Source organism: Nelumbo nucifera, chromosome 2, assembly GCF_055504915.1.
Source record: "Nelumbo nucifera cultivar China Antique chromosome 2, China Antique-T2T, whole genome shotgun sequence".
Taxonomy (NCBI): domain Eukaryota; kingdom Viridiplantae; phylum Streptophyta; class Magnoliopsida; order Proteales; family Nelumbonaceae; genus Nelumbo; species Nelumbo nucifera.
This window is the reverse complement of record NC_142650.1, coordinates 45915437-45943336: the sequence shown is the minus strand read 5'-3', so window position 1 is coordinate 45943336 and position 27900 is coordinate 45915437. Positions and strand designations below refer to the sequence as shown.

General features: G+C 39.2%; 3 protein-coding genes across 5 annotated transcripts; 1 reads left to right on the top strand and 2 right to left on the bottom strand.

The window, feature by feature from the left end:
- Window positions 1-1122: 1122 nt before the first annotated feature.
- LOC104602584 (N-(5'-phosphoribosyl)anthranilate isomerase 1, chloroplastic-like) lies at window positions 1123-8132 on the bottom strand. Of its 2 annotated transcripts, XM_010266315.2 has the most exons (5): window positions 7742-7984; window positions 3517-3658; window positions 2870-3231; window positions 2634-2797; window positions 1123-1584 (listed from the first exon to the last, which is right to left on the bottom strand). In XM_010266315.2, exons 1-5 carry the CDS (start codon window positions 7742-7744, stop codon window positions 1359-1361), a joined length of 897 nt encoding a protein of 298 aa, XP_010264617.1. In that variant the 5' UTR covers window positions 7745-7984; the 3' UTR covers window positions 1123-1358. The 2 variants fall into 2 exon arrangements, with proteins under 2 accessions (XP_010264617.1, XP_010264616.1); XM_010266314.3 differs by lacking the exon at window positions 3517-3658 and having other exon boundaries at window positions 7742-8132.
- An 8058-nt stretch (window positions 8133-16190) lies between these two features.
- LOC104602586 (uncharacterized) lies at window positions 16191-18395 on the top strand. The gene is made up of 2 exons (XM_010266316.3): window positions 16191-17710; window positions 17828-18395. Exons 1-2 carry the CDS (start codon window positions 16726-16728, stop codon window positions 18178-18180), a joined length of 1338 nt encoding a protein of 445 aa, XP_010264618.1. The 5' UTR covers window positions 16191-16725; the 3' UTR covers window positions 18181-18395.
- A 4901-nt stretch (window positions 18396-23296) lies between these two features.
- On the bottom strand, window positions 23297-26624 carry LOC104602587 (zinc finger CCCH domain-containing protein 66-like). Of its 2 annotated transcripts, none has more exons than XM_010266317.3 (2): window positions 26408-26624; window positions 23297-25924 (listed from the first exon to the last, which is right to left on the bottom strand). In XM_010266317.3, the coding sequence occupies exon 2, from the start codon at window positions 25876-25878 to the stop codon at window positions 23761-23763; it is 2118 nt and encodes a 705-aa protein (XP_010264619.1). In that variant the 5' UTR covers window positions 25879-25924; window positions 26408-26624; the 3' UTR covers window positions 23297-23760. The 2 variants fall into 2 exon arrangements, with proteins under 2 accessions (XP_010264619.1, XP_010264620.1); XM_010266318.3 differs by having other exon boundaries at window positions 23297-25870; window positions 26408-26615.
- Window positions 26625-27900: the final 1276 nt, after the last annotated feature.

Here is a 27900-nt window from a genome sequence, read left to right as displayed (position 1 = left end):
CACCCAATTAGCAGTAGCAGACACTTGGATCTAAATTTTGTATCTGGGTCTGGAACTGGAAGACAAAAATAAGATCCTGTGATAGATTTCAGGTCCCATCGTATCTAAGAACTAGGTATCTGTTGGATATCGATATAAAGTGCAGCTTAATTATAAATTCAAGTCTATTTGTAGAGGTAAAATTATAAATTCAAGCTTACACACTTAGAGAAAGGAAAATCGAGAATTAATTTGATCAGGTACACAGACGGGTACCCATCGGGAATTAGACGGTTGAACCAAGTTTCTTGGCCCCGGAGCAAAGTCCAATAGGAATGTCAAATGTGTTTAGACCTTTACTCCATCTATCGTGTATTGTCTTCTAACCCCCCCCCCCCCCCCCCCCCACAAAAAAAAAAGAAGAAAGAAAGAAAAAGAAAGGAAAACATGACCTATTGACTACTGTTTGTTCGCACCGGGTAAATCTATGGTGCCAGAAGCAGAAAGCTATGATAGGCGCCACTGGGTCATCGGCTTTCAGGGGAATCTGTTCATGCCATAGACGAGCGCTCTTAATTCTTTTGTGTTTCTTGAGTTGTGGGCAAGTCACTGGACAGTTAATACACCTGCTTAAGGTTGTTTGACAACTGAACTCGACGGTAGAAACTCAAGTGGCACCTCTCCTGATGATGTTTCCAACCATCCAATCCTGAAGCTGAAGCGTTAAAGTTGGACCAAACAAAGAACAATTTTCACATGCAGCGATCATATTAAAATGATGACATGATCCCAAATGGGTGCCAAATGTAATCTCAAGGACTATTGCACCGATGTAATCCCACTTGAATGAAATAAGGGCTGGTGTCATATAGGAACCGGAACTCCAGGACAAGCAGGAAGCTTGGACCCAAATTATTATGTAACTTAAAACATTACATAGTTACGGTGTCAAGGTCCCTTTTGCTATTCGAGGATGACCAATACTAGGAGGTGACCTGATTTATAGGAACCCAACTAATCCAAAACCAATGTGATTTCAAGAGGTAGACTTTCAAAATTCTATCATCTATGGATAACTAAGTTGTACAACGCTATTATTTCTACAAAGACCTTGCTACTGAAAATTTAGATCTTGTGCAGGATAACTGAAATTAATAACATAGAAATAAAGCACTTCTACAAAGCAGTATATGGTTAAAGATAACATCATATTGATCGAAAATAATAACCGTCTTCATAACAAAATCATCCATCCCCCCCCCCCCCCGCCTCTTCAATAAACAAACAAAATTTTGATAACGGGAAAGAAATTTCAATGAAAAGGATGAAAACAAAATAGAAAATTCCATAGAGTTCTCAAACATTTATCTTCCAAAAGATCAGTGGTTTGATGAATTCAAAGCACTCATGAAGGATAATATCCGGAACTTGTCCTTCTGGATGCCATCAGCCGCACAGATACCGCTGCTCACATCTACTCCCTGGGGCCTAAGAGTGGTGATGGCTTCAAGAACATTGTCAGGGTTGACCCCACCGGCTAACAGCCATCCATGTTTGCTTTTAATGGATGGTAGCTTAAACTTTGCCCAGTTGAACCCTTTACCACTGCAAGCATATGAATTGTCATTTAGAGATTGGCAAAGTTAATCGTGGGTGCCCTTGTGCATAAGGATGCAACTTGGGCAGGCTCAACAGAAACTATTCTAGAGTCAACTCATTCTAATGCCGATGCATCACATATTCCCGAGTCCGGATCTCCTGCCCACATCTACCCACATAATATCGCAACCACACATGGGGAACATCTCATCCTCCTATATAGTATTATGCAGGGGGAGATGTTCCCAATTCACGGGGGTAGTGTTGTGGGTAGAGTTCTCGTGGGCAGGTGATCCGGAGTCCACATTCCCACTGCTCACCGTTATAAAACCCAGACCCAATAGGCATGGCAAATCAGACTATTTACATGGTGAAAACTGACAAATCAAATCAACCAAGTGGGTAGAGTCGGTAGACCTCCCAATATTTTGGCTACTGCAAATACTTAGGTAATAATAAAGAACCTCTGAAGTAAACTAGAAAAAAATTCACTAAGGCTATGTTTGGTTTGAAGGAAAAGATAGGGAAAGGAAGGGAAAGACAGGGAAACCTATACAAGGTTTGTAAAGGTTTCCCTACCTTTCCCTGCATTTTCCTTCAAACCAAACATGGCTTAAGTGAAAGGAATTGGGAAACAGAAAGAACAGAAGAACATAAAGAGGCTAAGAGCATATTTCGGAATAATAAAAGATGGAAAGGTGAAGTATGATGCCAGCAGAATCAAATATAATGGATTCTCTGAGGAGATTATTAAATTGCAGTGTTAAACATAGAAAACCTTTTTGCCAAAGAAATTTTGATGAAGAACATTGAGGTTTGAACTAGGAGGGAATTAATTAGATTCCTTTGGCTAGAACAACTCAAAAGTTCCCTTATGTCATGGGAAATTCATATTAGCTTTCACCAAAATCTTTAAAAAAAGCCACTGGACAGATAAGTTAAGACACCTGCTTAGCTATTAAGCTCATAAATGTATGCCCATTAATGCATGTATGGATGATGCACAAATCGAAATTCAGAAATGGTAACCAAAATAAGAGTGAATTGTTTCAGACCTGCCACCCTTTGCACTATCCACTAAAATCCAGTCAGCTTGAGAAGATTCTTCATTGGGAATTTGATTTAGAAGGTCACCATCTTCACTGGCATGAAGAACATAGATTATTCGGCTTTTTTGCAATAATATTGGAAAAGCAGCCCGTGAACCACATCCATGAAGCTGCATATCCCCAATATACCAATGTTAAATGAGTCTACTAAGCTACACCTTCAAGGTTAGAATGAAACTTACCTGCACAAGTTCAATGTCTGATGCATCAGATGCTCTTAATATTGTATCTGCATCATCATCCACAAATACACCAACAGGCTCTGCTCCATATTCTCTTGCAGCTTTTGAAATTTCTTTCGCTACTGAGAATGAGACAGAACGCTTTGAGTTGGGCCAAAGAATCATCCCAATAAGACTAGCACCAGCTTCTGCAGCCATCACAGCATCTTTCACTGACGTAATTCCACACATCTTAACTATAGGGCGACTCTTGTGGTTCTCTAAAGGAGGCAAGACTTCAGCAGATTGAGACGATAGACACAAATTTATTCTATTCAAGTAAAGCCTGTTACTTGGTAAGAGTGGTTTTCTCACCTGAAAACCTGCAAGTAGCCAAGAAATGTAAGAACAGAAGAAAAAAAAAGGGGATATCCTCCGATAATAGTTGAATCATGCAATTTAGAAGCTAGTTAGTAAGTAGAACGGAACATTAATTTAAGAAAAGGAGATTTTCTGTAATAAATGATACAAATACTTGTAAAAAAGAAAATATGCTCCTATTGAATGACGCTATTTTAGGTACTAATTGCATAAATTTCCATGTTTGTTGTGAGAAATCAACAATTAAGGCAAATTAGGCACTAATAAGAGAATGCTATAGCACCAACCTTGAACTACAACAGGAGTCACACTTATATATCTTTGATAATTGAGGACCACAAATGAGAAGAACCTTATGGTCCTAATCCACTTTTCCACCCTCTCATTCAAGGATAAGTGGCCTCCAAGTTGCCTCTGCCACATCAGGCACTGCATCACCCAGAGGAGATAATTTATTTCATACATTAAAACTCAGTTGATTATCATTTTGGGAAATCTCTCTCCCCTTTTAATAGACATACCAATTTCACTATTCATAAATAAATAAATGAATGAAGACAGCATAAAGATAAAAAGTGCATATGAACGACATGAAAATCTTGATCGTTGGAAGGCAGAATTGATAGGGATTGCACACAATAAATCCTAATTTCTTATGGAGATGAAAATTTCTTGGACATTTTGATCATTTCTACCATGTTGTAAGTGGGCCCAACATACCAACATAGTAGATTGATTTGTCTAATTATAACACAGTTTATGTACTAGTGTTTATGATTTCAGTCATTTCTTAAGTAGATTAGGAGTTATTATAGTTACATCACATCAGAGTATGAGAACAATAAATTTGAAATGTTCTGCTGTTTTAGTTTAAGTAGAAATGGCCAATCCCTACAATCTATAAACATGTCTGTAAGAATACAGACAAAGAGATCAATCATTATGTTTTGAGTGAATATAGTAATATTTGGTGCCCATGGAGGGATTCAGGATCTTTTCTCTTCTTTCTTTATCTCTTGCCACTTAAGCTAACTCCAGCATTGATTGCCAAACAATGACCAGACAAAATACCACCATTCAACATGATTAGAGGACAGATAGCTAATCCATGTATTTTCTTACATCCATTTCCAAAAACCTACCCAACATTCCCCATCCCCCCCCCCACATTTTTTTATCAACCCCCCCTCCCCCCTCAGATTTAACCTCCCAACCATCCTTTCAAACAGGTTTGCAAAACTTCACCTAGAATTTCCTAGGTTTCTTCGCATAAAACATCTTTATTTTTTTTTTTGTGCAAAAACTACCCAAAAGCCTACTAAAGTTAGATAGGAAATTTTAGCCTTGCTGTAGGGATTGAGACTCATGTATACTCTATATTTCCAAAGATCGGAAGCTGGAGATTCAAAGACTGTTACTGGCTGGATGATCAGGAGATATAGATAATAAATTGGCAAATAAGCTTGCCAAATCTAGAATAAACAGAGGAGAGATATATCAGGGGCCTCCATTCCTTGGGGACTGACTATGATATAATGTAATGGGCTGATTTATTCATGTTCGCATTGACCTCTTTTTTTTTTTTTTTTAAGTTGTATTTATCTTTTATTTCTCATTTCTTCTAGGTGTCATTGCTTGGTTTAGTAGTACAATCTCAGGATGACAACCACGAAAATGCAGATTTGAGCCTGAGAGAAGCCACATAATGCAATAAATAAATAAATAAATAGAAGTAATGCCAAAAGTTATCTGGGACCAACATTGGGTAATGACCTTTCATTCCTCACTTCTTCACTTTATTGTTAACAAAGTGTTTTCCCTCATGATAAAATACTACCAAACTTAGTCACCCCTTGCATGTCATCCATCTAGACTCTTTTACAAAATGTCAAACCTTCATGTTTTTCTTAATTTTCTTTATTTTCCTGTCCTGAGAAATTTTGTTTAACCCTATCTACTCAAGTTCATCTTCACCTCCCTAGACCCCAATCTTGACCCTACAAGCATTTATTATCTAAGTTTCTAAACCTGGATCATACCTGTCATGTCAACAACTTTTTTAAATCCCAAAATAAATGGATCAAAACTACTCTTCAGGGGAAATATTGGGATTGACCAACAATGATTTCTTTCCCCTTTGTTTCATGTTGTTTATAATCTTAGTAACTGTTAAACTATGGGAATTTAGGGTCCCTCTTCCTTAACCCTCTAGCCATCATAAAGAGGTATTCTCATGGAGAGGGTGAAAGGTGAGTTCAAGTACTGCCTAGAGGACTAGAATAATAATATTAGCTCCCATCCCCCCACCCCCAAACCATCTAGCAAATGATGGAGGTTTAATCAAGTGACATACTCTGGAGATAAATCGCTGTGGCTAAGTATAAAACAAGAAACTTTGGGTGGGAGTGGGTGCATAATAAAGGATAGGGTTAAGAAATCCCGTACCTCTTTCATAATTGGGCTAAATATAAAGTGGGGAATGACTCTAGGTTGTCTTTATGAAGAGATCCATTGTGTGTTGAAAAACCTCCTATTAAGCTTTATCCATCTCTTTTCATTGCAGCAGAGAATAGAGATACACTAGAATGGAGCTGCAATGAAGAGGGAACAAGTGGAGTAGTTTGGAATCCAATATTCATAGAAAACCTCAAGGATTGGTGCTACTTATCTTACTTAAGCTCTTCCTCATCACCTCATGAATACTCATCTCCTTTTCCTTCAAGCTATTCAATTTGTTTTCCCTCTGTCTGCTTGCTTGACATGCCTTTGTGTCTATATATGTGCCTATTTGTTTCTTTACAGTTTTTACTTTTCCCCTAAACTTATGTTCTATTTTTTAAAGAAATTGCACATCACTTGAGAAAGCAGGGTGTGTGTGCACATCAACCATGAGTAAATCCTAGTTCCTCAGCTTTCCGCCCTTAATTCCACTAGTATTGCAGCATTATATTGTATGATGTCTTTATTTACTCAATACACTCCATTCCTTGCTATTTGAGGAAAGGTAAAGTGGTTAGCCAAATAGACAGACCCCCACTAAGCTAGCTACTTATGATATATAGTTTACTTATACCATCTATAACATAATGAAGATCACAAATACAACTTAATGAAAAACAGTAACAAGAGATGAGAACCTTCCAATGTTATAACCTAACATTTTGTTTCTTGATGAGTTATAAACTGACAAAATGTTCAGCACCTTCATACTGACTAGTATGCTAATCCTTCTCTTTTAGGATCATTGTGTGAGTATTTTCTTATTGGCCTCTTTTCTATTGCCGTTTTTTTCTTCAAACCAATCAAATCAGAGAAAGCTTAAGAAAATAGAAAATGTGGATCAAATATGGCTCAAACCTGAAAATGTAAACATGATGAGTGTCGGCTGATGGCTTGGACTCAAGTCATATAACAAACACACAAGTGATTGGGAGTTCAAAACTCCCCCCACTCCCATTATAGGAGATGCATATCCCATTATCTGTTAATGGGGCAATGGCCTAGAGTCCTTAGATAAGTGGACTCTTGGTAATATAAAAAGGGTAGTTATCTTTAGAAACTACCCTCTTCCCTATCACATACTCAATTTTTTTTTTCTTTTTTGAACTTATTGTTCTCCCTCTCTATCGGTTGACAAAGAATTCTCTCCAAAGAACATCACCATTGTTTCTGCAGTTTTGGGGTGTGAACAATAAAGGACTCTGGTAGCCCTTTGTGCTTGGTGGACGTTTGTAAAGCAAGCAAGTGGATCAAAGTTTGTTTGAGGATTCATTGAGGTAGGCCAAACTATCTTCTTTTCTCTATACCAATGAGAAAACCAAGGATGGGATAAATATTCTAAATTGCAATAAATGGCTCATTCCTATAGAAGACTATGGTGATGCATTACACAGTCAAGTCTCATTTTAGATTGTTCTTTATCAAAGAGGGGCAGTAAGCTGAACCAAACACATTGTGTTGTTTAAGGTATGGCTAATATTTCATTCTGACTTTTGTGCTGTGTAATCTATTAGACTATTAATTTTTGCAACGTTTGTTTGATGTCATGTGCTTTTACATATCACATCTTTTCTAGAACTCCTCCAGTGTGTGAAATACTTGAGTTCTTTTACCACCCAATCGAGCTATTTGAACAGAGAGTCAACTTCATGCACTTTCAAAGATTCAAGTACTCAAACAACTTAATAATGATTAACGAATAGTAAGAAATTGTTTTAAGTTTCCAGTATTCCTTCCACAATAAGCAAATAACGAATTCCTCCCCCAGCCACCTCCCCCCACCCCCCGCCCCGGGCCGAGCTTCATCAGAAAAACCCAAGGAATAACATGAAATTATTTCTCTAAAATGAAAATGGCTCTTCAACGATCATTTCCAGAAGAGACAAACGAAATTGCTCATATCCCTCAAGTCATCTATGTCACACAAAAGAAACATATACCAATAAATGAAAGAAAGCAAATAATATCAGTTAAAGTGAACACGGAAATGGCGGGAAAAGCTAGAAGTCTAACCATCGAGGGCTGTAGTATCCCGAGCCTCGCGGACGATCCTTCCTCCTCGTCTAGAAATCTCCGCGTTACTCAAGCTTACCGACGGAGACGTGTGCATCAGAGGACGCGATTGAATCCTCAAACCCTTAAATTCGGGCAGGCTGAGGACTTTCCAACCGTTCGGGAAAGCAGTAATCGAGGAAGCCGTCGGTGACGGCGACAGGGCCGTAAGGAATCCAGAAGGACGAGGAATAATCACCGATTCGAGTATCGTAGCCATGTAAATCAGACCGATTTTACAGAAGTGCCACTGTATAAGGATAGATCTGAGAGATGAAATGCGAGAAACTACTGAAATAAATTTTTACGATAAGAGAGAGAGTAGAGAGATTTCAGGAGAGAAGAGCACGAATTCGGATTCAGTAATCACAAGACCGTGTTCACATCGTCTTCACAGCCACATGCAATCGTGTATTGCGAATATCTCCGTGCATCGAGAATATCTATCCATGAATAAAAACATACCAATATGAAAATGTTTCCGATGTGAATACAATTGTGTGAGCATGATGTGAGTACGGAGTGAGTACAACTTTGTAAGGACCCAACCTCTGTGCTAGGAGGAGAGGGAAAAGGGGAGAAATCGAAGAATGGAGATTTGCTCCTCATCAGAATTCAAAACCAAGAGACACTTGGACGTATTTGTTTTGTTTTTATCAAGAAACATAAAACGTTTGTTGTTTTTGTTTGTTACAAAAGGTATGGAGGCTGTTAGATAGATGATGTTGAGTTTGGATCTGCTCCCAACAAGCCTTCCAAAAAGCAGTACAGCCGTACATTAGACATTTCCCGTGAATGACAAGGGAGATCCAGTTTCTTTTTCTTTGTAAAGGATTTCTTATATTTCTTTTTCTTTCTCTATCTTTTCCTTCAAACCAAACGAAGTCTTATAAACTCTGAACTTTCAAGTGTAAAATTATAAAAATGCTTATATTCAGATTTTCTTTTTTTTTTACTATTTTTCATTGTTTTATTTAAATGCATTTATTCTTTGTTAGTATAGAAATGGTTTCAAATGAGAAAAAAAAAAGAAATAAAATAAAAAGTTTAATAAGTAAAAGTAGAGGTGGGTCCCCGCCCCCTGATAGGCCAACTCAAATTGATCATTTGCTTGAAAAACCAGAGGTTTAGGCCAGGAAATTCCCCAGTTCAAGTATTTGGGTTAAATTCATGTGAAATTCCTGTAATGCCATGCCTTTACTTCAGAATTCTCTCTGGATTGTCGACAATATTAGATTCCATCATGAGACAGCATAACATACTGCCGGCTGCCGTGTTACATTTGTGTATTGAGCTAGTAGAAAATTAGGCTCTTCAATCTGTTAGGAGCGGGTTTGGTTTGCTAATTGGACTATTTAGTTAATAAGCTTCAGGATTTGTGATTTTAAAAGTTGCAAAGCATAAACCCCCAATTTTAGGCTTGGTGTTATAGGCTTAAAGTGTTTTCACTTCAGAGCATGTTTCTAAAAGAAACACTTATCAAAGTCCAAACGCTTACAACACTTCTAGTCACTTGTATGTTTACAAAGTTCAAAAGCAGAAACTTATCCAAATAAACTTAGTTATAGCTTCTCTGAACGATCAAGAAACTTAATATTTGGTCTTTTTAGGGAAAATTTCTTAAATTACTTTTGTGGTTTAGTTAATTGATTAAGTCTATTCTTACTGTTTAATTGTTGTTTTGCGCCATTCCTATGATTCCTAAAAATTACCATCGTGTTAAACCATAACAGAATATATGAAATGTTCGTTTTGCCCTTAAGTAAAAAATCCACATCAAAATTAACATTATTTCATTAAACCTCCATTTAATACACATGCACAGGTTAAAGCCCAGATAAACAGAGCGCCTGTGGCCTCCTCACAGAGAGTCATACGTCACAACGCTCCGTGGCATCTGTCTCTGTCTGAGGAGCTCTCATCCCAGGGAGCGTGAGTTGCGCCACAAAAAGGTAGTATACACATCAGTGTCATGTTTCAGGCAGAGAAGAACAACAAAAAGGAAGAAAGAGAAAAATAGAGGGACGAGAGAGAGAGATCGGACAAAGGTAAGGACACTAACAACAGGGGTAGAGGTAGAGCTAGTCAATTATTAGAAACAGTAAGGGTGGTTCAACACAATAATTAAACAATAAAAATATAGTTTATCACTTAACTAAATAATAGGGATAGTGTAAGAAAAGGATAAAAGACTTAAACCTCCCTTGAGGTTTTTCATAAATTCTAAAACCTCCCCTTTATTTTCACAAAGGTCTCCCATCTGTTAGTCATATTTCAAGTTTCGTTTGTATGTAACGTTAAGTGTGGTTAAAACTTTTGAAAAACCCAATTTTGCCTTTTATGATTATTTATTTGTGTTACTTCATTAGACAAAAGCCTTCCCTTGTAGGGATGACTCACCCTTAAGTAGAGATTCAAGTTGTTGGTCCAATTCACTACACATGACCCTTGAATGAAAATAAAAAAAAAAATAAATAAAGGATAAATTTCTTAAACTATCCCTACTGTTTAGTTAATTGTCAAGATGTATCCTTACTGCTTATAAATTGTCTTGGAGCACCCTTACTATTTCTGACAATTGTCACAAACTTCCCCTACCGTCAACTATCTGTCATGGGTTGTTAACATGTGACATGACATGATGGATATATTGTTCAAAAATTCCTAGATTACCCTTTACAGGTCTAAAATGCACCTTTTCGATTTGGAGCCACGATCATCACCTGTGTTATATTACAGCCATGAGACGGTTTTAGTGTCATTGGTAATAACTAGCGTAGCTTCAAGTAACTCTGGTCTAGTGGAAGGCGAGCTCTGTCAATCAATTGTGAGTAGGTAAAACCATCATCAGATGAAAGAGTGATGCAGTGGTGAAAGCCTAAAGACGATGTAAACACACCATTTCGTTGTGAATGGAGCATTTCACAATGATTGTGAAAAAATACAAATTTTTGATGCCATCTGTTAGAAGAAATTCTTGAAAGTCCCCCCTCACATGCCCAGCCCTCTACCTGCTCGCATACTCGCATGGCTAGCCCCAGCCCTCCTACCTCGCCCATTTGCACACTTGCATGCCTAGCCCCCAGACCCTTGTTAGCCCACCTTGCCATCTTGTATGCCCACCCCTATAACCCACCCGCCTCACCTGCTTGCATGCCTAGCCCCGCCTACCTGCCTTGCCCACTCGCACGCCCAGCTCCCAGCACCCTCCCCACTCGCCTCGCCATCTTGCATGCCCACCCCTATAGCCCGCTCGCCTCGCCCACTCGCACGTAATTCGAGGCACTATTGGACCTTGAATCTTTGTAAATGGTCCCCCCCAGAAGCAGAACCTTCACAGTGAAATGTCTAAAAAGATGAACTCACTGCAAAAACGCCTCAGTGTGGAAAATTCTAGGCAAACCAGTCAATAAAAAATCGTTTGGTATAGCAGAACTCACTACATAAAATATTGATAATAAGATAACCATGTAAGACGAAAGGATTAGGGTTTAAAAACAACGATATTTTCTTCTACAGATTCGAGGTATATGTCATGTTAAACATCGTTTTCTTCTACCTTACCTATAGACAAAAGTTTACAGTTGGCTGGAAGTTGCAGTGGTAATGAAGTTCTCAGAACAAACAACGAAGGGTTTAAGTTTCATGAATGAAGCTAATAGGATCACCCACCAGCCTAATGGTTAACCATTGAGGGTTAATATAGTAATTTTCTTTTCAAGTGAATTCTGGTCCAATTTAACGGAAGGGCATAAATGATATTTCAATAAAATCATTACTATTTAACGGTGTGACAATTGTCAGAAATAGAAAGGATGCTCCAATATAATTTAAAAACCGTAAGGAAGAAATTAGATTGAAGCATTGAGGGCATGTGAGCGATTTACATAAAAGAGGAAACCTTTGTTTTTAAAGGTGAGAACCAGTCCTCCTCTGTAACACAAGGCCCATGAGAGAGAATCAGGGACTACAATTTCAATTACCTGCACCAAAAGAATGATAGGGATGAGGAGTGTTAGAAACCACGATTCATATTACCAGCACACCGTACGATAGTCAGCATCCACATCCCAAACATATTTTGGCATGAAAGATGGAGCGAAAGAGAGGGAGAGAGAGAGAGAGAGACAAAGAGAGCAATGCATGAAGTAGTCCTAATTCTTCTTGAACGATCGACCAATTCATGACCAATTTCCTCATCTCCACATCCGTGTTAAATCTCTCTCTTTCTCTCTCTCTCTGTAACCAAAATGTGGCATACTAGGCGGAAACAGCAAATACTTCAAAATCAACCAAAATTAGAATCAACCTTTAATGTGCTTTGAAAATTTAAAGAACATTTAAGGTTAAGGCTGTCTTTTTATCGATTCTGTTAGATTTAAAGGCGTGTTATTCTGAGAGGGGAGGTTCAGTCTTTTACCCTTTTAAGCGCTTAAACCTTGACCATTTAGGATGAGACTTTTATTTGATTAGGAAATAGGAACTAAATCAGGCTTCATTGACATTAAATGTCCTGCTCTACCTAAAATAATTAAGGTGAAAATCAGGAAACAACATGAATTGAGACTTGAGAGTAAACGAGACCCATATCCTGGGTTCGAATTTGCACTCCATTGGGCCTGCGCTTCGAGGCCGGGCCCATTCAAATTTTGATAAATTTCCAACCAAAAGTCCATATAAGTTGCACCCAACCCAACCCAACCCATGTCAATTTACTTACATACATATTTGATTTTGAATTAAAATTTATTTGTCCATTTTTCTGACTGAAGCCCTCTCAGGTTGGCAATTGTTAGGTGAATGCCATTAAGTCGATGTTGATGTTAGGAATTGTTAGGGGTAATGAAAATATGGAAGAGTTGGATGGTAGCATAGGTCATCGGAACTCGGACGGAATGAGAAGTGAGAAGTAGGAATCAAAGAGAAGAGGAAGCAAGAAGAATCTAATCTTAGCTGCCATTGTACAAACTCGGACAGACAAAATAAATCAACGACCCATCACTGTTACTCTTCTTTTCTTCGTCTGCCTCTTTCCCCCACTTCGCTTTCAGCGTGATTACTAGGTGGAAAAAGAGAAGTGAGAGAAGGATGATGGTGATGGAAAAGGAAGTTACCTTTTTATTAGGAAGGATGAGCAATCACTGGGATCAAATCTGATTTAGCTTTTAGAGTAGAAAAGGGACCATGAGATGAGCTGGATAATTTTTTTTTTTTTTAAAAAAAAAAGAAAAAAGAAAAGAAGAACATTGGCCACACTGCGTGGAGACTGGAGATGCATGTTTTTAATTCAATTTGGCATTTGTTTTTGGGAAAGACCTCTCTCAAGCTAAATCCAGTAGTCATTATTAACCATTGAGATTTGAGAGAGTACACTCCTTTCCTTTGCAAAAAACGGATCCAAGAAACTTGGTACAGCTAACCGCGTTTGATTCGGAGGTTTGAAAGTTTAAACACACATTACATGATTTGTAATTGTGGTACAAAGGAAAAAAGGAACAGAGAGGAAGGGGAGAATTGACATGACAAGATCCTACAAATCACCAATAATGGTTTTAATTAATATAGCACAAAGGATCCAACAGCTCCCCCAACAAGAGGAGCATAACTATTTTCTGTGTTATCTCCCTTGACTTACTTAGACTGGGCCTTCAAAGCTCTTCCACCCCAGTTCTGAATGATCAGACTCAACCTCAGAACTGTCCTATCCCATTGAAGGATAAAGCTCCATTATCATTGATTTTCAGAGCAAGCTTATCTGGAGCCAACCATACCACTTCACCATTAGGACTGAGGCTGAATAGAATAGCACAGTAGTACAGATAGTTTGTATACATTTGAAGGAAAACGAATGAATCCTAAAAATTACTGGCTTACAATGTTGGGTTACACATAGCACAAATGGCTGTGAGAAAAACATTACATCTCCCAAAAGTAACCATCATTTCATTATATTTATACTATGTATGTATTTATCAAATTTGAGAAATGCATATCATTCATTTCTGCCTTGAATTAGAATTAGATTTGTAATAATTTGTATGCTGTAACATACTCCAATAGGGAAATGGGGATATGAAACAAGCAATCTCTGATCTCATATCGTCTGATACAGACTGATACTTGTTGATATTTTCAACTTTGAAGTTTGAACAGAACCAACCTGGTAAAAGTATAACTGGATTGGATCAAGTCTTAAATTGACATGTTCCACTGTAACTCTATGCAATGTTAAAGTTTTAAGGCAATTTTCAAGTCCGTAGCTGTAGCGCTATTAGGCTTGATTGATTGATTACTAGCTATCACTGGCTCTTCAACAATCGGAGCTAGTTTAACTATCCACCAAAATATTCAAAAAGTAGTTGATTGGTCAAACCCGATGGATCATGGAACATCCCACTAATAAATGACCTTTTTGAAGAAGAAAGTGTAAATCACATTACTCAATTACACTTGTCTACAAATGCTAAGAGGGACAAATTGGTGTGCAAGAGTTACAAGAAAAACTCATATTTTTTTTTCTATAAATTGATGAGGGATAATTTGAGTCGATCAATTATACTGCAACATGTGGCCTTCGGGGGACATCTTCGCACTAGCTTGGCAAGTTAGCTTGGGGCACCTCATTTAGGCTGACCTCCACCTCGGCAAGGCTGAACTAGTAAACTCTGTAAGATTACAGTGACTTGCCCTAGAAGCCAGCCAAGCTGTAGGAATCCATGGCGACCTGCGAGGAAGAGCTCGCTGAACCATTTTAGTAGTACGTTATCAAGTCGAGATCCTCGGAGTGTTGATATCTCGACTGTTAGACCGACCTACTGCATCGCACACCTCGGAGTTACTCGGGTAGATTGTAACCCCTGCGCAAATCTCGCAACTGATACATTAACATGCCCAACAAAGCAGAAATAGTTCTGCAAGAAGCTCGGGCCCATTACAAGAGGGCTCTGACCACTGATACTTGAAAAGGTACGTGTGATTACATACTTACTAGCTCTCAAATTCTCTAAAGAATTCACAAACTCTTTGACTTAAGCATCGAAGTGTCCTCCTCGGGTAAAAGACACCCAAGCACTCTAATTCTTTCTCTTTTAGTATACATCAACTCGGCCACCTTTTAGCTCGGATTAACACAGCTCGGCCTTGATCAAGAAATATTCAAATCAGAGTTCGAGTCATTAGACATGAAGGAGCTTCTAAATTGCGCGACATTATAAATCAACTTATATCTTCTTCAGGAACAAGTATGAACTGGAAGATCATATGGAAAACAAACATCACCTTTAGATTCCAATTATTCATGTGGAAAAGCATGGAACAATGGCATTAAAACAAGAGATAAGTTGATGTTTCTCAATGAAGCAGAGAAAACCTGTCCTATATGCAGTTCTAGTAAAGAAACATGGCAACCTTTATTTTTCCAATGTCCCTATGCAAACGCCATATGCATTACTGTTCAAATAGGGATACATCCGGAAGAGATTGAAGACATGAGCTTATACAATTTTTTTTTTCTTGAAATGGTTGAACATCAAAATAAAATTACAGCCTCCAGATGTCAAACAAAATTATATTGCAAAATTCTTTATGTTATTCGGATTGATATGACATGCGAAATGAGAAAATTCACAAACAAAGTATTCTAGATCCCAGAGAAGTGGTGACAAAAGCTGATGAATACATAGTTGGTAAAGAGCATGACAAACAAAGTGAACAAAGAGAGGTTCCTTCACAACAAAGAGAAACGGAGGCTTACATCTATGTGGATGGGTCTTTTAATCCAGTAACAGGCAAAGCTGGAATTTGTTTTGTCATTCTAACACAAAATCAATCTTGTGTGTATGCAGAGAGAAGAAGAATCAAAGCTTCATCAAGTACACAAGCAGAATGGTGACCAGCAATATATGGCCTCAGGAAAGCAACTGTTTTGAAATATAAATCGGTGACCATTTTGACTGATCATCAAGGGATCGTGAGCAGCATAAATGAAGAAGATTTTGAAGTTAAAAAGTTTTTTTGATATTATGTATAATAGAATATATAAATAGATCATATAATACAGCTGCTCCTGCTCATGGATTAGCATATAATGCCTGTATACATAATATCCAAACTGCTGAACCTGGATCTTCATGTATGAACAGTTTACTAAATGAATGAAGGTTTGTTTTTTTTTAAAAAAAAAAAAAAAAAGAAAAAATCATTTATCCAGTCCTCATCTCTGGACGCAGTGTTGCTTCTTTTTGTTGTTTGTTTCACTTCTCTCAGTTTATAAAAATCAGAAAAACAGAGACCGGAAGGAGACCAGTTTTGGTCGGTGGGGGGTGGGGTATTCACATATAAGACAACCGCGAATTAACCATCGGACCCACACTACTTAGACCGAGGTTTTAAAACTTTGAAGGAACAAAGTCAGCAACTTCGGCTGTATCCAGTAAAGCATTTCGTCAGGTCTGGATCGTCTCCGTCTGGTCGACTGGTCTTCATGAATCTGAATTCTGACACATACCCAAAAAATGAAGGAGAAAAGAAGCTCCGGAAAGTCGCCAGCCGTACTAACAAAAACAAAACCCTTTTTGCCTACCGTCACTCTCCAATGTGAACTCGTGGAAGAAAAGCGAGGCCACACCCATTACTGCTCAATGCCCACCGTCTTTTTCTTTCATTTTTAAACAATAATTCAGTTCTCCATCAACCTCCGTCATCTCCTACACAGCATTCAAACACAAAGCGCGCCTCCCCTTTCTCTATCCTTCTCTCTTCCGTCTCTTTTATTCAAGCTGATTTTGTTTTTCTTTTTTCATTTGTTTCTGTTGCTGTTGTAATTGTTGAAGGTAATTTGTTATGGTGGTGGTGGCGGTAGTGAACTATTGGTGGTGATTTAAACTATAACAAACATAACCCACTTCTCTCGTTCACTCTCTATACTCTATTCTCACACTCTGACCATGAGAGTTTCTTCCTCCTCCTCGTCATCATCTACCCCTTCTTTTGATGCAAAGTTGGGTAATTCCCACAATGCCACTAATGGGTGTCTCTCAGGCATCTTCCGTCGTCTCCTCTGTTCTGGTGGTCTCCCGACTCGCCCTGCCGATCACATTAAAGAGCCAGATTGCATTGAGTCGGATCACCAACAGCAACAGGCCTCGAAGAAGGCCGAGGCTCCAACGGCAGCAATTCCAGGTATAGTCGCTAGGCTGATGGGTCTTGAGTCATTACCGGAGTTGACTTGGGTTCCTCCAGGGAAGACCGCAGATTTGATTGGCCGAAGTAGGTCAGTAAACTATGCAGGATACTGGCCAGAATTCGACCTACCACGGGGGCGCCATCGACGGGTAATGACTTCTCTGTCGTTTCGCGAAGCCCCGACGTTCTTACAGCTAGAGAATGAAGATTTCTTTCTTCTCAGCTTTCAGAATGTAAGAGAAACTAATGAGATGAGGTTTAAGGGAAGGAAATCTAACAAGGGTTTCAGTGAATTGGAGCAGAGGAAAACAGAGAAGAAAGAAAACAACAAGGAGAACAAAAGAGAGAGGGTAGCAGAGAAGAGGAACAAAACAAAGAAGGAAGATCAAGAGAGCAGAAAAAGGGTTTATAACGAAAAGAAGAAGGTGGAGAGAAAGATATCCGATAGGAGGACTTTAAGAAAGGTTCGCATTTCTGACGACATCAAGATTCCGGTTTCAACGCCTCCTCACAAGAAGGATGTGTACCGAAAACCAAAGGCAGTCTCAAACTCCAAGCCGGGAAGTCAAACAAAGCCTAATAACCACAAAGAAATTTCTGAAAAAGCAAAATTTACTAAGAAGAAGAAGAGTGAGTCCGCAACTACGCCTAGGAAAATTGAAACCCAATGTGACTCGGAAAATACCAGCCCGGTTTCTGTTCTTGATCTCAGTGATTTTTTAGTCGATTCTGGAACTCCTTTATCAGGTTTGCCTCCTCAATTCAGTTTCCTTACAAATTCGAAGTTAGTTTCTTATGTGAGGTTTTCAAATTCAATCATTTCCAATTGTAACATTCTCCCTTTGTTAAAATGTTTTATAACAGAAGAAGAATGGAAGCCAAGAGGTTCAAATTCAAGAAGAAGCCTCACGCCAGAGCTTGCAAAGTCCGACTGTGTATCTCCTCCACCTTTGGCTTGTATTAAGAGCTCAGATTATTGGGGATCAGGTCCCTTTGAAGTGAAAACTGAGGAAACAAGGAAGAATGATGATCAGGGGTACTTGGAGTGGTGGGGAGTGATTAGCAATTTAGCTGAAAAAGAAATGAGGTCCTCCATTTGGGTTTCTAGGGAGATGTCAAAGTTGGAAGAAGTAGAAGAGATCGGGATTGAATTTGGCATACAAATTCTCGATCAACTTCTCTGCGAGATTATATTCGAATTTTCTAGGCTTCTTTGAAGAATTCTGCCCTAAAATGATTTCAAGAGACTGAATAATTGTGTATAAATTCTGCCAAGTCTCTTCTGCATATGTATTTTTCTTGCTCCACCGTTAAGAATGTGAGCTTAAATTCCCTGAGAATCCATGGCGCCCTGTAATAGTAGAGAAAAAAAATCCAGGTTGTAGACCTGGAGTATAAGCGTAAAAAGATTTGAAGAAATTTCTAATTACAACGAACGAATGTAGAATGTCACGTCTTTTTCTGGGCAACAGGGGAAAATGCCAAACATGGTAAAAATAAGGGAAATTTTCTATGCTAACCATGACTCAAAATTCTCCTCTTTACTTCAGCTACAAGCTTGCAGTTGGAGTAGGGTTGAGTCAGATGTGGCAAGGGGAATGGCAATTGTCAATTTCCCAACGTTCCAGATTTTGTCGTTTGTGTCTAATTTTTGCCATAGCTGAGCTTGGCGGAAAAAAAATGAATTTTAGCCTGTGAACTCTGTGTTTTAGACATAGAATATATGATGGGGAAGCAATGGAATTCAAATCCAATTCTGCTCCTGCAAACTGCATCTGGGGCGGAAGGGGAAACACAGAACAGAACTTTCTCTCAATTTTCTGTTTCTCTTATTTACCCTCAAAAGTCAAAAGGATCTTCTGTTCGGATGCAAGGAATGCTAAGCTTCATAGCAAGATTCAAACATTTTGTGAAAATGTTTTCAAGCCTAGTCTCTGAGTCAAGGGGAAAAATAATGCCCAACATGCATGGGAAATGTAACAAATCTGGATTACACAGTGACAGTACATGAAGATATGCGAAAAGGCCAATTCATTGTAGCACTAGGACAAAGATGTAAGCTGTAAAGTGCAAGGGCCAGAACAGGCAGAGAGACGGGCAACTCTGTGTCTCTGTGTTGTGCAGTTTGATGAACTCAAGCCTTTGGTGAAACAATTGAATCATAATGCCTGATGGATAGGATCATAAGACAGGCACTGATTGAAGCAACTCTTTTTCGGCCTTAGTTGAGTTTTGGGGGCACAAGGTGAAGTTTTGCTTGAATGAAAAATACTTGTGCTACCATTAGTGCAAGGAAATATGGTTGATCATTGTCATCCCATGACTACTACTTTTCTGGCTCACTTCTCTTCCATATACCACAATTTTTCCATATAGGCTTAGTTTGGAAAGAGTACAAATACAAAACCTTGCATTTTATACTATTTTGTATGTATTTGTACTGTATATATTTGTATTTGCGCTCTTTCCAAACTGAGCTATAATAAAAATCATGTAACGCAATAAACTTTTGATGTTTCATTATTGATTGCATCAACTCAATTTGTCTTATTGTCATATCATGTGGCTATGATGTGATATGTTGTTTAGGAAAAAAAATACAGAAAGCCTAAGAGAGCAATTACCCAACTATTTCTTCCTAGAAATGGATCTTCCATTTGGCCAAGTGAACATGGAAGGGATTCACATTTTACTAGCTAAACTAGACACAGACACAGAGAGCCCCTAACCTCTTACATATCAAAAAAGGAACCCTCTTTTGCCTGCAATCAGCTCCAATCCATCAAATTCAACTAAATCCAACCAAAATCAAACCAACCCAAGCTGCTGTCACATTCAAGTATTTGACCAATGCAGGTTACTTTTATTTTTCTGCTCATTTGAGAGAGAACAACTTTATTTCACCGCCCAGTGTACATGTTTTGTTTCCTTTCTATCTTTGGTAAGAGGTTAAAGGTTTCATTGGAATCAAAATTAAGGGGGTTGGGTCCAGCACTGGATCAAGTCACAGGAAACAGGACAAAGATCAGATCCATATAGATAGGCATGATTAAACCTCCAGTTTACAATTTCATAAAAGAAAATAAATGTATGCAGTATACCAAGTGATGGTCCTGGCTATATGGGGTCTTAGGGAGGTCAGCTGGATATGGGCCTAATGTTTGGAATTTTAGCCCATATTTTCACACTTGTCAGTCTTCCTAGATTCTATCATCGCATAAATGTGAGATCAAGTGCTCTTTTTTATATGAATTATGGTTATTTTCTTTTTTTTTTTTTATTTGTCTCCTAAGTAAATTTTCATCCAGCGCTTTTTTTTTTTTTTTGCGCTTGAGGAATGCTATATTTTCACATTGTCCTTGGGGTGTTATGTTGTGTTGTTGTCCAATGCAATCACCCTTTGCTATAAATTTTGAGATAAAAAAAGAGTGATCTTGTAAAAAGTTCAAGATAGAACTTAAGAATTATGGGTCATGACTTGGGTTATGATTTAAATGGCTGCTGCCAATAGAATATTTGGTCTAATATTGAAGTTGAATAGATGACTTCCTCAAAGTAATTTAATGTTAGTGCACAGAGAAACATAATTCTTTACAACTTCAGGAGGTCCGGAATTATACTCTACTCACGAGCTAACTATATGGGTTGCCAACTTGCCATTAATTAATTTAGTGAAAGCAAGGAGCAATGTTGTAAAGCCAGACCTGTAGCAGTAATCCATCTGTTTTTATTTCATAAGCAGTTCACGTCAAGCACTACCAAGTACGAGAAAGGGAAAAAAAAGGGTTTAGTTCATGGTTGGAAAAATATGACAATCCAATACCTTTCGTTAACCAACTGAAGTAGTATTTGAAAAGGCATAAATGCCCTTCGAATGTTATCTAATTCTCTTTATCAATCATCCAAATGTTGACAAAAAATGAACAGTCCAAATCCTTACCTCTTTTATCTAACTTTCTTGAATAGAAGAGGCAAGGATTTGGGACTATTCATTTTTTGTCAACGTTTAGATGGTTATAAAGAGAATTATATGACACTTGAAGGGCATTTGTGTTTTTTCAAATACCACTTAACGGCTGGTTAACAGTAGGTATTGGATTGTCACGTTTTGAAAATACGGATACTAAATTATCGTATTTTAAAGTTCAGGGACCAAAATGGCACTAACCCAAGGTACAGGGTACTAATTAGGAATTTCCCCTAAATGATAATCCAATTATGTTGATGTTCCGATTGGTCATTGGCAATTTGACGACCATCGACCAAATCCAAGCCATCAATCCACTAATCAATGACCATATACAAGCCCCACGCAAACACAACCACTCTTCACTTCAGAGTTTAAGTGTTACATCGCAATTCACGAATTGAGATCTGCTCCTCACATAGGGCGCCTCACAATGACCTCATAGGCACATCCCACCGTGCATTGAGAAAATCTCTCATAAATAATAACACATAAGTATGAAAGATGTTTCCAATACACGGTGGAATGTACCTGTGAGGTCCATGTGAGACACCATGTGTGAAGAGCAGATCCGGTCTCGCAATTCAAATCCTCGTCTAAGACCGCGTTTACTCACGGTGGATATTAAAACCACGTCACCTTACATTAATTTAAAAATTTTTCAAAACATGAAAAAGGTGGCTTATTGTCCACCGTGAAAAAAGATCATCCACTCGAGTCCAGACTTGCTGAAATTGATGACTGTGTTAAGGTGTAGAAATTGCCACATTGATAGTGCATAGGTCCTACTCACCCTACTGTACTGGTGATCTAAATAGTCCATATGTCTATAGGTATCTGAATAAGTGGTTCGTTAGGGCCCAAAGGGGTAATAATGGTAATGAGAGATTTATTAGGTGTTGAAAATCATGGAACTAGGGGTAGACTTGTGGGTAAACTAGTGTTAATCAGTTACTTGTAAAAGGGCTTTGATATCTGTATGTTGGTGCTAAACATGTCTCTACTCTCTATGCTTGTTTTGATGGCAAGTTAAGTAGTGGTGAAATGGTTGGTGATATATGAGTAGGCACGGTTTTAAAACCACTGTTTGACCAGACAATTGGACCATTGGTACCAGTTTCGTTTTAATCTTAGACCATCATTTTGTCAAAAAACCGTTGCATTGGTCAGTGAATTGTTCATCTGAATGATCTGGCCATTGTATCGTTTGATTCAGAAAAAAGTTTGCGGTTTAATAAAAATTATTTATAATGTTCAAAAAATTAAAATCCCTAAATTATGATATGGAAAATATATGATATTCGAAAAAACAATTGACCAATAAATTGAAACCATAAATGTGGTTGCAAATAAGGTGTTATTTATCAAAATTCATGGGTGGCTTTTGATTGGTCAAAACTCTCTCCATACCATATCTTTTCTGTATCATAGATTTTCCCCTAAAAAATAGGAGAAGAGATCAAACAAGAGAAAACATAGAGAGATCGGAGACCTCTCAGATCTCTGAGATCAGAGAGAGAGAGAGAGATCCGAGAAAGATTTATCAGATCTTCGATTATTGAGATCAGTAAGAGAGATTTGAGAGAGATCTCAAATCTACTATCATTGACTCATTATCGTCACTTGGAGCACCATCACTTTTGTTGTCGCCATTGTAAGTCACCCTCACCTCTACCTTCTTTTCTTCCTCTTCAGCCAAGTTTGGGAGTGCTTACTTGAAAAATAAGTACTTAAAACAAGTAATTAATCTAATAAGCACTTATGAACATTTGATGAAAAAACACTTATTTCAAACAAAGGTAATATAGTAGTATTTATATCCATCTTCAGCCAAAATTTCTTTTTCCTTTCTTTCTTTCCTTCTTTCCTTCTCTCAGCCAACAAGTCAACAACTCCTTTCTCATTCTTGGCTCCCATCTCACGAGTATATAGTATTTATATCCATCTTACCCTAGCATTCCAATCTAATGGTAAGATGAGATATACAAATGTTAACTGTTGAGAACTGTTCAACCCAGACAATCAGATTGCTATCTTCAAAACCGATTGCCAAAGCAGTTGTGTGGGTAGAAGATTTGTTGCCAAAACCATTCGACCTAACGTGTGAAGTTAGGAGTCTTACTAATTTATGCACTGCCTTACAATTTCTACGCTACCCGGTGGATACCTGCCCCTATACAAGATCCTTGTTATCAGCGCGATGGCAATTTTCATACAGTAATTTGAATTGGCTGGCTGTTTTTGCTTTAGAAAAACAAAAATTCGCATAATCACATTGTCAAACACCCCATTAGATAAACATGCTTTCTTAATTAGCAGGGAAACAAAGCAATTCAGTTGATAATTAAAAGACAATACAACCACAATTGGAAATGAATACGATCTATTCTTACGAACTTTCATGAATTCGAGACTAAATACATGTATCATACAACCGCCCATATATCAGCAATTCAAATAATTGGAAGCCTTCCGACCTCATTTCCTACATTCCATTATCTGTCACCCATTGGTCTTACAAGAAAAAGACCTCTTTTCTCTCCGCTCTTCAACTTCTTTGATCCCTTAATCTATAAAAAATATCACAAGAAAAAAAAAATTAGAACTGAACTTGTTTCTTTCTTCCACCTAAACCCTCTTGCTGTGTTACTAGCAAACCCATCTCATACACGAAATGACATCTATTCCTACCTAAATTGTGTTTTTAACTTTTTGCTTTTCAGCTTTGCTCTCTGAATTCCCCTACGCATAAAATGAATATTTAATATCAATCAAAAAATGGCCAAAGAACTGGTTAGCTTAAAGAATCACAGAGGTGGCGTCATCTTGCTTAAGCCACCATCTGCTCCTGCTCCATGTAGAACTGCTCCACCCATGGAGCAACCATCTCTGAAACCCCGCTATTCAACTGATATTGCTGCGGTCCCGCAGCAAATTGTCCAGTCCCCACGGATGGAACATCCTTCACCAGAGACTGCACCCATGACACATCTGGCTCATCAACATTTGCCGTCATTGGGGAATTAGCTGGGCCCATATTGCCGTTACTGCTTCTGAACCCAAAAGATGCTGATTTCCTCAGCTTGTTCAGTTCTTCTCCTCGAATGCCCCAGTCCAATTTCCCATCAGGGGAGCCCCAATCAGAAAGTGTAGAAGATGTCGCAGTAGCAGAGGTAGCAATAGAAGGAAGCCCAGAGAGGCGATTCACTGGACTACGGTCAATGAAGCTCCGACTCCGCTTTGAGAAGGCAGTTGACCTCAAATTCATTACTGCTGCAGCCGCTGAACCAGAGGGATCAAGTCCAAACGATGTTGATGTCCTCGCTGGAGAGGAAGAGAGGCTTGTCGAATAACTAGGGAGGAGCTTCTGGTTAATGCTTTCGCGTATATGGAATCCAGTCGGAGATTGCAACTGGGATGCTGCAGCACTCAGTGAGAGCCCCTGCAATTGAGACAGCACTGATGTATCAACGGATCCAAAAACATCATCAAGGTTAGTAGGCATCACTCCACCAAGCTGACTGTACTCCCCCGTTCGACCACCAGATGAGGCAGCAAGGGCTGCAGCAGTGGCCAAGGTCCAGCTGGACTGGGTAGAGAGATTGGAGATCTCATCCATCAACTGCTGCTGTTGGTGATGACGATCCAGCCCAAGCAATTCCATGTCTAAATCCATATCCCTGGCACTTAGTGTGGTCTTCAACCTGCTACCTGGAAGCTGCAGTGTAGGAGGGGCAAGGCCAGGCTGGTTCTGCCACAAAGCTCCCCCAATAGGAGAAGAAGGGGCCACAGAGGGCGACATGGGTGGTGTAGATGTAGAGAGCATAAGCAGAGATGATGAACCAAGGGCAACTGGGCTCATTGGCGCCATGTCAAGTGAAGAAATGTTGGCAGAAGATGATCTAGGCGATGGAACAGCTGAGCCAGTTGAAGCATATAAAGGGCGTAGCTCTTCAGGCTTGTGTGCAAAGAAACAAACCCTTCGTGTGCACCTGGTCTCATCCTTGCAGAGACGGGTCCTGTACTGTGCTGGGTGAAGCCAGCACTCAAACACACCATGTGCATATTCACAGGTATCCCCCTGCCTGCACGTCCCCTTCCGGAATTCAGGGCATGGAACACAACTATAGTTATACTTCCTTGGGTCACGGCGTCTAGCATTCTCCCCTGGGTGGACAAATGGACACTCTGTCCAGTCATGGGAATATGCCCTGGAACAAGGCTTCACCTTGAATGTGTACATCCTGAATTCATCTGTCCCATAGATCCCATTCTTAATATCGGGAAGCGAGGGATCAAATGGATATTCCTTTTTCTCACTAGAATCTTTCGAGGCCTGTGGCATCAACAACTGCTCTGGCTGTTCCTCCGTTTGGTTCATAGTTAGATCGGGAGAAATCCGTCCTTCCCCTGTGCAACTGCAGCCGTTCAACATCATCTCTAGTGTTTTCTTCCTCGAATTGCACGACTTCAAAACTGGAGGAACCAAGTCCCCAGGTCGATTACCATTAGCATCAACAGAGTTAGCGTCAGACGAAGCATCAAGCAAAAGCTTGACAATCCCAATAGAGGAAGCAGATCCCCCTGCAGCAGAACAGTGGAGGGCGGTTGCTCCGTCCGACCCACAGGCCCTGTTGACATCAACCTTCCCAGTCGAGAGGATATAGGTCAACACCTCCGTGCTCCCGAACAAGGCCGCAATCATAAGGGGTGTTCTCTCCACAAACCCCATCTTCTTTGACCCGATCGCTCTCCCATACCAGGAACTCGACTCGTCAATATCCAAACCCTCTCCTTCCACTAAACTCCTGAAGGAGATCAGATCATCTGATGCCGCTAATTCGAGCAAAACCGAAAGGTTACAGTTCACACCCTCCTTTGGCTTCTGGAATTCGCCCTCCATGACGAAATCTGCCGGAGATAGTTTCCTCTTCGGACCACTGCACATGAAACAGTCTTAATTCTCCTTATTCGTGCAAACAAACCCTCTCTTTCTGCAATAAGAAGATAGCCAAATTCAAGCCTGCCCTCGAATATAAATTACAGTTCAAACAAGCATACACGCAATTACACACAAGGGGAAAATAAAGAAGCAGCCTTTAGGGTTCTACTTTTTAGGGATATAGGTTCCTTAACAGAAAAGGAAAAAAAAAAGATCAGGAATTGGTTCAAAAATACTAGTTACATATGAGAACAAGACTAGGTCTAGGATTATTAGTCTTCTAGAAACATTAGAATACCAACTTCTAACATAAAATCATAATAGCTTCAGAAATTAAACAACAACAAAAGCTCAGGAAAAGTCTCTGAAAAATCAACAAGAAAGAAGAGGCGCTTAAAATACGGTCTAAGATCTACCTACAGCTCTCAGGAATCAGAATCACAGCTAATTAGAGATTCAAGAATGATAAATCTACGATCTGTATTCTGAAAAGAAGAAAGAAGGGAGAGAAATAAAAGAGAAAAGAGGAACGCACCTCCAGAGATATAGAGGTTAGGGTAGGAGTATATCGGAAGCAATCGATCGAGCTACGAAACAAGTCTTGATTTCGGCTCCCTTTTATCTGCACCGAGGGAGAGACGAGATACGAAGAAGAAGAGAGGAAAGCGAGTATCCTCTTCCCCTCTGCTTCGCCTCGGTCAAAAAGGCGAGAGAAGCAACGAAGCAGTCTCTTTCTGTCTCTGGCTTCCCCCACTAATGAAATTCAAATCAAAGCCAAATGAAATCTAAATGCAAATTAAATTCGCCGGACCCACTACCATCTATAATATCTAACCGCCTTAGTGGTACAGCTGACACGCGTCAGTCAGTCTACTGAAGCGCATTGACCGTGGTGACCGGGAAAAGATTCCTAATCTTGCCATAGGCTAGGCTTAAGCCTATCATGCAATCCGTGTTCTTCAACTAGCGACCGGCAGAAACCGAATTTAGTCAGTGCAAAATGCGTTCGAACAGCCATTATAACCTTGTATTGGGAATATCATAAAGCACAGAAGAAGTATGAAGATGTTTCCGATGAAAGGCTGTAAAGACTATTCGAACAGGGTTCGAACGATCTCCGATTCAAGCGTTACCTTCATTCTTCATCTTCAGAATTCCACTGGTATAAGTGGAGATTATGTCAATTACCACAAAAAAGAAAATGAATATTATTATTATATGGCCGATATATCGCGATTCTCTGTATTCTTGAAAATATCGACGTATCGGTCACGCTCGGTGTGGGTTTCCAGAACACCAACAGCCAATAACGAAGCTTTTTGCCTCTTGTCTCTTCTTCTTCTTCTCTCTCTCATTTCTTCTTCTCCAACGCATAGAAGAATTTTGAAGATTTGGTCAAAATAAGCAACGCTACGTTTGAATGTGGTTCATCTTTTTTATTTTAATTTTTTTCTTAATCAATAAAACAAAGAATTGAATAAAATAAAGGGAATTAATCAGGTAGAAAGGTCCACCACTGCACTCCGCACTCCGCACTCAGCAGCTTATTTAAAAAAATAAAGTTGAAAGTCAAAGCATCTGCTGGTGTTCTTATCTCCAAAGACCAAGGCCATCAAAAATTATGATCCAACGGTGAGAAGTTGGGGTTCACCGAAGCCAATCAACCTCCCCTCTCTAGTTTGGGCTGTCACATCGGATTGGAATTTACCACACTTCAATCCGACGACCTTCCTTTCATCACCAACCATGGAAATCCTTTCAAGTGGACTCGAAAGTGAAAAGAACGGTTGGCGTTTTCTAAAGTGTTTGGATAATGTATGTAGTGCCGGCTGCGTAAGCATAGCCCACCATACCTCACGGCCCGTCCTACCCCACACAATTCACGGGTCAGACTGGGTTAGTTTCATGGTCAAGTTAGGTAAGGCGTTGAATCCAATCCAATCCATTACACCAGCTGCAACCTGGAAGGGAGTAGGGATTAGGAATAAGAAATATGGCAAACTGTACACTGGTGCAAACCGCAAACTA